This window comes from Bidens hawaiensis, unplaced genomic scaffold, assembly GCF_021521415.1.
Source record: "Bidens hawaiensis isolate Kalapana, Puna unplaced genomic scaffold, B.hawaiensis_p1.1 tig00007454_1, whole genome shotgun sequence".
Taxonomy (NCBI): domain Eukaryota; kingdom Viridiplantae; phylum Streptophyta; class Magnoliopsida; order Asterales; family Asteraceae; genus Bidens; species Bidens hawaiensis.
In genome coordinates this window covers 917,805-929,054 of record NW_027491521.1, presented here as the reverse complement: position 1 = coordinate 929,054, position 11,250 = coordinate 917,805, and the positions used below count along the sequence as shown (strand labels likewise).

Here is an 11,250-nt window from a genome sequence, read left to right as displayed (position 1 = left end):
TACATATTTTTTAAAAAAAGTTATATGTATTATTAATGTTTAAACCCAATTACTCAACTTATTTAAAGCCCATTTTTATAAAAAAAAAAAAATTTTGCACAACCAAATCATAAGCCCATATGAACAAATAATTGCCCAATAAAAGATTCTTTTACTAAAGCCCCAAATTTTAACTCGGTTTCGACCAAAATTTTTTTAATGATTCCCGAGAACAACTCTGTTTCATTACATTCTTGTTGATAATATATACACAAGTTTCTACTCATGTAACTCATTTAGATAATTGAGTTAAATCAATCACATTAAGTTGTACAATTTAGGCATGTCCGGATTAAATTTGATGTCTTTGACACGAAAAAACATACTACAAATTATTATATATGCACAATATATGCACCTTTAAAGGAATCTGAAATGCAACTCATTAAAAAAAATAAAAATAAAATCATTCTACTTTCTAGTGAACAATTCAAATATCAGCATAATGATGCACCAATAGCTGCAAGTCTAAAGTATCCAACATGTTATCATTCCATCAGGGGTAGCATAACTATTCATGGATGTTTTTGGCCACTACCAACACCCGTCAAAAAAACAACGAAAAGTGTACAAACCGACATTATAACTATCAAAAACTTTTGTATTCCAAGTTATACGCTTGACCGCGTATTCCAAAATGCATCCGGATAGCTTAACGTTTTAGCAGCATTTACAAGCATATCTAAGCCTTCACGCTCATCCATTTCTTCATGTCTTTCCTCTAACCCGTCTTCAATTTTCACTTTCTTTTGCATACTCTCGTAAACACGTCTCATCGTTTTCATTTGATTCAACTTCCTATCACACTTTCTACAATAACATTTTCCTTTCGGTATAGAAAGCAGTTGTGGTGATGCACAGTAAATATGATACGCCTCATCACACCCGTCACATAAAACAATCTGATCATCATCTTTGTCCACACGGCACCGTCTACATAAACAAGATGGGCAGTACCAAACAGTCCCACACAAACCTAACTGCCTGCTCGATAAACATTTAGAGTGATAAAACTTGTGACCACATAGCAAATGCTCACATTTTCTAAATTCGTCTCCCATTTTCACCTCGGTTTTGCACATAAAACATATGTTTGAACTTTGGTTTTCATTGGTTACATGTGATTGGTTGGTTGTTGGGACTCGGTTAACGAGTGGTGTGGAAGCGGAAGCATCTAGTTTTTCACAAACCATGCAATTATTGTGAGGCGATCCGACTCTGTTTGAAACACATCTTGTACAATACCAACTTAAAGGAGGAACTGCTGTATCTAAAAGCTCGGTACATGGCAGATGGTATACATCTTCACACGAATCACAAACTAAACAGTTGGAACACTTCTGCCTTTTCTCCACATTCATGGCAGACGCGCGCTTCTGATGTCGCATGTTTGGTAACAAACTGTTAAAAAAATTTAATATATGAACACGGTGTTCGACTTTGTAACTGAAGGCTTGTGAAGAAACCAAATGAACATGAACGGTTTAGCGAAGACTAGATAAAAGTAAATGTGATGATCAATCAGTTGAGCCTAACAAGTTAATAAACTAGACTAAATTGTAATGGGTGATATTCTAATTCCATGAAACTAGACTAAATTGTGACAGGCCTAAAATTCTTTTTAATATATATATATATATACACATAGGGTAAGATCCTAAGAGAACCCTTTGGAAATTGAGAACTTTGAGAACTATTTTGAGCCACAAAAAAAACATTTAAAAAAATTATAAAACAAAAAAAAAAACAAAAAATTTAAAAAAGTAAAAAAACCAAAATTTTTATATTTCATTCCGGTTTCATAAAAAAAAACTTCGTATTATACGCATATGCATAATTTCATTTAATCTCTAGTTACGTAATGTACACATATGTACATTATCATTTACCTTAAATTGTACATGTGTATAAAATACATGTATGTACATATTATACATATGTGTATAATTTAGCAAAACCAAGACGGTTTTTTTTTATTATTTTTTTTATGAAACCGGGATGATAAATAAGAATTTTGATTTTTTTACTTTTTTCATTTTTGCGTTTTTTTATGTTTTATGAATTTTTAAAATTTTTGGGTTTTTTGTGGTCTAAAATGGTTCTCATAGTTCTCAATGTTAAAATAGTTCTCACATGATCATGATCCTATATATATATATATATATATATATATATATATATATATATAAGCGAACGTAAACGAATGCATTTAAAAATTGTAAACCATGGACACAAATGAACGTAAGTTAACATAAATAAATTTAAATGAACAAGCGTACATGAACGTTCACGAACATATATGAATGAATGAGACATGTGTTCATGTTTGTTCGTCAACTAAATGAACAAACAGTGTTGTTTGTGTCTGTTCATTTATTAAATAAATGAACATAAACAAACTTTCTGTCACACAGTTCACTGAACGTTCGGTTCATTTACAGGCCTATTTGTAAGTTTGTTCTGATTTACCTTATTGTAGTGAGCCCTAGATTTATCAGAAAGATTATTGGCAAGGGCAATCATGTCACTTCCAACTTGTTGAAGCTTTGTCCATACCTATCCACATTGGCTATACAGTAAATCCAAAAGTTTTAACAAAAATGAAACTTTAAACAAAAGAAATACCTGTTGAATGTCTTTAAGGTATAGCAGTGGTGAAGTTTCATAAGCTCCATTTTTTTATCTTGGAGCTTATAGCATCAATGTCTAAAACTTGTTTAACATTGGCAACACCTAAATTCTTGAGAAGTAGCCCACATAGTTCAGAGAATTTGTCTGAGTTTAGAATGTGTGATAACGCACCCGAACACAACTCAGAGCTTGTAGAACCTTCTGATTGTTTTAGACATCCACAAAGCATAACATGAGAAGGTTCTGGAGCAGAACTATTTGGTTGATTGTCACTTCTTTCAACATTATCAAGAGATTTCTGCAAATAATAAATAAATAAACAACTCCATTTTTACAAGAAGCAACATTAGGTAGGAATCACACATCAGAAATCAAATTTAAAACACAAAATTCTTAGGAGAGTATTTTACCTTGATAACAGACATACAAGCACTTTCTTGATGAGTCACAAAAGTGTTTTGACCATGTTGCTGCCCATTAAGTGACTGGTGCATCTGCTGTGAGACGATATCGCTAGAGTGTCTAAGAGAACATTCACCTGGGCCATTAGTAAATGCATCAAAACTCAATAGGTGATTCTCTTGATCGGGAGCCCTAACATCAGCAACCTTCATCTGCAAGAAACCAGGTTCATTGATCCACAATTCAGTTGAACGTTAAGAACAACAAGATGAGACTAGTTGCGACACTTTCAGCACTAATGTAAACCATAAAGCTGTCGTCCAGTAAGCCGCTAAACTATGCAGTTAATGCCAAAAAATAGCAGATATCGGTCAATGACCGATATCTGAGATATCGGTTATTGCGGTGGGATAGCGGTGTGTGTGTGTGTGTGTGTGTATATATAACACCAAAAGTTATCAAATATTAATACTTAAGTCTTAATACTAAAATCATAAAAGTCAACAGTTCAAAACACAAAATAACAATTTGATGGTGAGATGAGTATCAGCGGCTGGAGTGGCTGGAGATTGGAGAAGAAACAGGAAGTTGATTGTCGATGTTTAAAGCCGTTCAATAATAATCAGATATAGGGCTTAGGGTTAAATCAAATGGAATTGGGCTATGGGCAAAAAAAGGCAAGGGTTTGGGCCAAAAAGTTTTAACAAATTTGGGTCAAAAATATTTTACTGATAAACTCGCCGATTTAACCGATATATCGGTAGTCAAATAGCGGCAAAATAGCGGTAAATATCGCCGCAAATAGCGGAACCGATATTTCGACCGCTATTTTACTGAGGGGCCGCTAACCGCTATAGCACCGATATTGATAGCATAGCCGCTAAAGAAATTCTCAGTGCCAGTTTGATTATTCTTGATTTTAACTTTTTTTTTTTTTTTTTTTTTTGTTTTCATTACTAAATAATTCTTCTAAGCTAACCCTCTAAGAGGGAAGAATATTACCAACATAAAGCAAATACTTACAGTTAATAACAGACAAAGACATACCGGCCCCTCTATAAATCAGCAAACTTAAAGTTAATCACAAGCTATATTGTGAAAGGTTGTTTTGCTTCACTTGTGAAAGATGAAAAATCAAAGGTGAATAATGGTGTTTGAGATATAAATACATCAGAAAGAAATCGGCCGGAAGATTTGGATTGATTCGATATTGTTTTGTAAGGATTAAATTAGGCGAGTAGTTTCCTTATTAGATTAGGAGTCTCGTAGACTAGGATTAACTTGGTTAGCGGCCATTGTTAAAGTGTAGTCTTTGTTCATAAGCGTTCAATAGATGAGGAATCACTCTTGATCTTTCTTATTGGGGCCTACAACTTCTCTAAAGCCGACTAGCATCGCTAACACTGAAAAGAGTCCTGGAAGTGTAGGTTGTTATAAAACTTTCTCTTTTGTTTTGTAAAAAGTGTAAGAATAAATTTGGTGTGTAGAGTGGATCCAATCTGAAGCTAAAAGTGTAAAAAAAAATCAGTTACAGTTACACTTAGACACATTGTATTCTTTGAAGCAACATTTTCTTTTTCTTGTGAAATTCTCATAAAAATGGAGTAGTAATTGATCTTATCCCAATGTCTTTAGTTATGAGGGGTGACATAAAGGAGACCCGGGCAGTACACTGGATCTAACCGGGTGCGATACACTACAGGGGACCTAACTTAGTTTAAGTTATAAAGCTAAAGAAGCCTCAAATACATACATACATACATACATATATCAGAGTGCTTATAATATGATATAATATTCAATTAGGTTACTTCTACAATCTAAAATTGCCCAAAACTAGCAGTGAGCAGAAGCAAAAACAAACAAGGGAGAAAGAAAATGAATGGAATGGAAGTACCTTATGATTGTTGGTGGTAGTCTGAATAATTGGATTCGTGATCATCATGTTACTGGGTTTTCTTCTGCTGTAGATTTTTATCCCCTCACTGCTGCTTCCGTTATCTGTTTTCGAATCATAATAATAATAATAATAATAATAATTGTGATTGTGACCATTATTTGTTACCGCTGCTTCATTCTCCTCATCAATCATCTTACAACATTAGAAACCCTAACTAAATTTATCAACTAACTTTGATTATACAGCTGCTTGCTGCATAAAACTTGCCCTAGAATACCATATTGGGGAACAACAAGAAGATAAATTTATTATTATTATTATTATTATTATTCACTATTTCACTTCAGCGGTCAATTTACACGTTTCGTTTTATCAAAACTCCAAATCATCAAGCTTATTATATTTCACTCAACTGAGCTCCGATATACTTATCTTTATATTTTTATACAAGTTTGCTTTTTTTTTTTTAATCTAATTTCTCTACTTTATTCTCACAATTAACACGTTAATTTAGTTTGTATTTGATCTAAACTCGATCTTGTATAAGAATCTATTTTATAATCATATATGGTGGTATTGTATTTAGATATCGGTTGAATATAGTTATTGTGTACCTCATAAACAGATGTGCAGTATAAGAGTCTACAATGACATGATTCTTTTATAATTAAATCATTCGAAGCTTAGTGAAAGGTAGGTGTGGCCCGCTCCCCCCCCCCATGTTTCTTTTGCTCGGTAGTGTAAATTTATTCCCTCATTTATGATTTTTTTAAAATACAATTTGAGCACCCCCCCTCCTTCGCGACGAATTTATCCAAGCTTTGCCACTGAATTAAATCATTTTCAATGTCGGATGCTTCTTCTTTCTCTCTCTTTTGACCTTCTGCAAATTGTTTGCCTGTATCTCACATACAGAACGAAACACGACCATGCATACTTCATGAGACTCAACATCACAAATCAACAAGGATCTCAAATTCCTAACCTAGCAAATCAAGCAAATATAGTATTCATTAAGCTTGATGGTAAATATTACCTAGTATGGAAACACAATTATGTTAGCAAGTATGAATTAAAAGAGAATAAAATTGTTTGTATTTCTCTTGATTATTATGATGATTACAGAGTTCATATTTATGGATATTACAAAGGCTTTAACATGAAAACAACTAAAGATGGTAGCTAGAAATTAGGAGTAAAAAACGTGTCTTGGTCCTTAATTTTTGAGAGATTATATTGACTGATCTCAATATTTATAAACCATAATCTTTTCCTTTCTTAACATTCCCCCTCAAGTTGAATGGTGGGATTTCCAATGTTCAACTTGCCTAGACATTTCCTGAAGATTCTTCCATTGACGGCTTTTATGAGAATATCGGCTAGTTGGTCTTCGGACCGAACGAATGGCAATTCGATCACCTTGGTTTCTATTTTTTCCTTAATGAAATTCCGATCCACCTCTATATGTTTTGTTCGGTCATGTTGTACTGGGTTTTCCGAGATTTGAATAGCGGCTTTGTTGTCACGTAAAATTTGGTTGGGTTTATTCGTCTGAAAACCGAGTTCAGTGAGGAGTTTTTTAATCCACAAAACTTCGGTCAAGCCTCGTGCTATTCCTCTGAATTCGGCTTCTGCACTAGAAAGAGCCACCACTTTCTGTTTCTTGCTTCTCCAAGTAACAAGATTTCCTTCGACTAGGGTAGAGTATCCTGAGGTTGATATTCGGTCTCCTTTATCTCCCGCCCAATCTGCATCAGTATAGACTTGAGTGTCTAAATGACCATTTTATTTGAATAAAACACCATGACCAACAGTTCCTTTGAGATATCGGATAGTTTTTAAGGCAGCTTCCATATGAGGCTCTTGTGGTTGATGCATGAATTGACTTACTACCCCCACAACATAGGCTATGTCCGGTCGGGTGTGTGACAAAATTTCCCTACGATTCGTTGGTATCTACCTTTGTCAGTTAACTCTGCTCCATCTTCCATGAAGAGCTTTTGATTCACAATCATAGGGGTGTCTGAGGGTTTGCAATCAATCATACCTCTCTCTGCTAATAAGTCAAGAACATATTTCTTCTGGCAAATGAAAATCCCTTGGCTCGACCTTAATACTTCAATTCCAAGGAAGTTCTTGAGTCTTCCCAAGTCTTTCATCTCAAAATCTTGAGAACAGATTTGTCTTCAGTCTTTCCATTTCTTCTTCATCATTTCCCGTAACAATCATATCATCTACATAGATAATTAGACAAGTTATGAGTTTTCCTCTCTATTTAAGAAACAAAGTATGATCTGAGTTACTCTGTTTGAATTCATATTTTTTTCTTGGCTAGGGTAAATCGGTCAAACCAAGCACGAGGGGACTGTTTTAGGCCATATAAGGATTTCTTTAGATGACAAACTTCTCCGGGATTAAAGTTTTTGGTGAATCCAGGTGGTGCTTCCATATATACTTCTTCTTCAAGTTTCTCATGTAGGAAGGCGGTTTTAACATCAAACTAGTGAAGTGGCCACTGTATGTTTGCAGCTATAGAGAAAAGAACCCTTATCGTGTTGATTTTTGCAACCGGGGAAAAAGTTTCTAAATAATCAATCCCGTATGTCTGAGTGTATCCCTTGGCTACCAATCGTGCTTTGTATCTTTCAATGGTTCCATCTGGGTTGTGTTTTATAGTGAACACCCACCGACATCCAATCGATTTTTTATCTTCTGGGAGGGTATATTTTGACCATGTGTCATTTTTAATGAGAGCATCCATTTCTGATTTCATGGCTTCTTTCCAATTCTGTGATTTAAGAGCTTGTTCAACAGTGGTTGGGGTTGCTTCAGAGTATAGCGAGGCAGTAAATGCTTTGGCTTCTTGTGATAGATTACCTTCGACAATGTTTGCCATAGGATATTTTGAATTTCGAGCCTCTTTTTCGAGAGAGTATCTTTTTGGAGGAACCCCTCTGTTCGCCCTAGGAGGTAAGACATACTTTTCTCTAGTTTCTTGAGATACTGGAGAAGTTTCAGTTTGTTCCTCTTCGGCTACCTCTTGGTTTTCAAAAGTAGGCTCAACAACAGGGTCATCAAATGAATTAGAAATATTAATAATTTCATTAGGAGCATCAGAAGGGTTACTTACCTCTGATATCAGGCTGGAACGAGTGTTCATAAAGGTCGGGACACTGGTAATTTGGACTTCGGGTTGTATAGGTGCCGGATGTGACTCGACCTGGGTATTGTGTGTGATTTCTTCTTCTTGAAAGGAAGTAGGTTGCAACCAACTCAGTGTGTCTGAATATGCCTTTTCCCCCTGACCACTGATTTGGGAATTATAGTAATACTCTGTTTCGAGGAAATTGCATTCCATAGTTGTGTACATATGTTTTGTTTTTGGGTTATAACACCTATACCCCTTTTGATTTATTCCATAACCACTGAACACACATTTCTAGGCACATGGGTCAAGTTTGGTTCTGTTAGCTTTAGGTATGTGAACGAAGACCGAGCAACCAAAAATTCGAGGTTGAAGAGTGAGGGTCGGAGAGACCTTAGTAAGTTTTGATAGTGTTTCTAATGGAGTTTTTAGTTTTAGGATTTTGGTTAGAAGGCAGTTAATGAGGTAAGTGGCGGTGGCAACAGCTTCAGGCCAAAAGTTGTTCGGAACTTGTGATTCAATCAAAAGTGCTCGAGTAATGTCCAAAAGTATTCTATTCTTCCATTCTACGACACCATTCTGTTCAGAAGTATGTGCACATGAGGTTTGGTGGATTATGCCTTTAGTTTCAAGAAACTGTTTCATACGTGTGTTAACAAATTCACCACCATTGTCGGATCGAAGTGTCTGAATTTTCTTTTGGAATTGGGTTTCAATCATGGCATAAAAGGTGGTAAACTTGTCAATTACTTTTGATTTGTGTTTCAAAAAATAAACCCAAGTCATTCGAGTACAATCATCCACAAACAGAAGAAAAAACCGAAAGTTTTGTCCACCAATAACTGGGGCATGACCCCAAACGTCGGAGTGAATCAAAGAGAAAGGTACACCAACCCTTGTGTTTGGTTGGTTTGTACGTTTGTCTATGACTTTTGGCAAACTTACAAGTATCACAATTTAAAATATCACTAGAACGAAAAAGTTTTGGGAATAAAACATGTAAATAACCCGTAGATGGATGTCCTAATCTTCTGTGCCATAACCAAGCTTTGCGGTCCGAAGTTCCATGAGCAAGCATCACAGTACCCGATTGAGTCACTTCATCCACATAGTACAACCTCTTTCGTTCAGTGCCACGCCCAATGATCACTCCCATCCTGATATCCTTTAAGATACAAAAGGTAGGATGCATTAGAATAGTGCAATTAAGTTCTTTTGTCACATGACTGATTGACAAAAGTTTATGTGATAATGCCAGAACGTAAAGACAATTCGAAAGTTTCAACGTGGGTGGAATTTTAATGGTTTCCCCTGTCTCTACACCCATTCTTCCCCCATTTGCGGTTTGAATGTATGTTTTCTCTGTTTTTGTCGATGAGAAAAAATCAGATAGTTCATACGTCATTGTGTCAGTTGCACCACAATCGAAAATCCAAGACTTGTCTTGTTTTTCATGATGCCAACCCAGAGAAGTTGGAAGCAGTTTTGACAACGCCTTCACCAAAATCTGTCAAACAAGTGCAAACACTTAATGGCCGACTAGTCGCGCTCAATAGATTCCTGTCAAGTCACGCGGAAAGATCCTTTCCATTCGTCTCAACCTTGAGAAATTATCTCAAGAAATCTCAATTTCGATGGACAGAGGAGGCAGAAACGGCGTTCCAAGAGATCAAGTCGCGCTTAGCGGAATTACCGACACTAACAGCGCCAAAGGCTGGAGAGCCGCTGGTAATATACCTTGCAGCATCCGAAAGAGCAATCAGCGCGGTCCCGATGGTGGAAAGAAATGGTGTTCAAACACCCATTTACTATGTAAGTCGCACCTTAGCGGATGTAGAAACAAGATACTCCACCTTGGAAAAACTGGTCTTATCTCTGGTACAAACGGAACGGCGCCAGAGAAGTTACTTTCAAGGCCAACCAATACATGTTCTCACCAACTATCGCTTGAAAAATGTGTTGAGCAAACCGGAACTATCCGGGAGACTAGCGAAATGGGCGATAGAGTTGGGAGAGCATGTCATCGAATATAAACCTAGGCCAGCAATCAAAGGCCAGGTTTTGGCCGATTTCATAGCGGAAGTACCTCACGAAAAAGAGGAAGAATGCCGGAAAGAGATAGAACCCACCCCCCCCCTCGATCAACAAAAAGAACAGGTTTGGAAGTTGTTCACATATGGGGCATCTAACGATGAAGGTGTAGGCGCAGGGTTAAGAATAACCAACCTAGAAGGACAACACTTCACATATGCAATATGCCTAGAATTCAAAAGTACGAATAATGAGGCAGAGTACGAAGCGTTGTTAGCAGGGTTAAGAGTCGACAAGAAACTGGGAGCCCGACACTTGGAAGTGCACGTTGATTCAATGTTAGTGGCAAATTAGATTGAAGGGTCATATGACGCTAAGGATGACAAAATGGCGTCTTACCTGGCGCAAGCTAAAGCGCTAATGGAAACCTTCACCAGATGCAAAGTAAAGCATATCAATCGAAGTGAAAATAAACAGGCGGATGCCCTGAGCAAACTGGCATCGGTTGGTTTCGAACATCTTGCAAAAGATGTCCGCATTAAGGTACTAGCAACACCTTCAAAAATGAACAGGGAGGTTTGCGTATGTTCAGCGGCGAAACCAAATTGGATGACACCAATTGTCACCTACCTTTCGACAGGTATTTTGCCAGACAAAAAAGCAGAAGCAAGAAAGATTCGCCACAAAGCACTGAAGTATACAATTCAGGATGGCATCTTATATAGGCGATCGTATTTAGGGCCACTTCTCAGATGCGTAGATCCACAAGACGCAAATTACCTGTTGAGATAAATTCATGAAGGGATATGCGGTGTGCATGCGGGTCCAAGAATGGTGGTCGCGAAGATCATGAACACCGGGTATTATTGGCCGGGTATGCATGTGGACGCATAAAAAGAGTTAAGACGGTGCAGCGCATGCCAGCGCCATGCGCCAAATACCTTGCGCCCAAAAAATGCGATGATTCCGGTCACACCCTCCTAGCCATTCCAAAAATGGGCGATTGATATAACAGGACCGTTCCCCGAAGCACCCGGGCGAGTGAAGTTCCTAATTGTCGCAATCGATTACTTCACAAAGTGGGTTGAAGCGAAGCCAGTGA

General features: G+C 36.9%; 1 protein-coding gene and 1 pseudogene across 2 annotated transcripts; one reads left to right on the top strand and one right to left on the bottom strand.

The window, feature by feature from the left end:
* Positions 1-621: 621 nt before the first annotated feature.
* LOC143635347 (PHD finger protein EHD3-like) lies at positions 622-3,378 on the bottom strand (annotated as a pseudogene). The gene is made up of 4 exons (XR_013154041.1): positions 3,081-3,378; positions 2,665-2,968; positions 2,509-2,595; positions 622-1,440 (listed from the first exon to the last, which is right to left on the bottom strand). The product of XR_013154041.1 is annotated as a PHD finger protein EHD3-like (transcript).
* A 6,512-nt stretch (positions 3,379-9,890) lies between these two features.
* Positions 9,891-10,502, top strand: LOC143635352 (uncharacterized). The gene has a single exon (XM_077103208.1). It carries the CDS (start codon positions 9,891-9,893, stop codon positions 10,500-10,502), a length of 612 nt encoding a protein of 203 aa, XP_076959323.1.
* Positions 10,503-11,250: the final 748 nt, after the last annotated feature.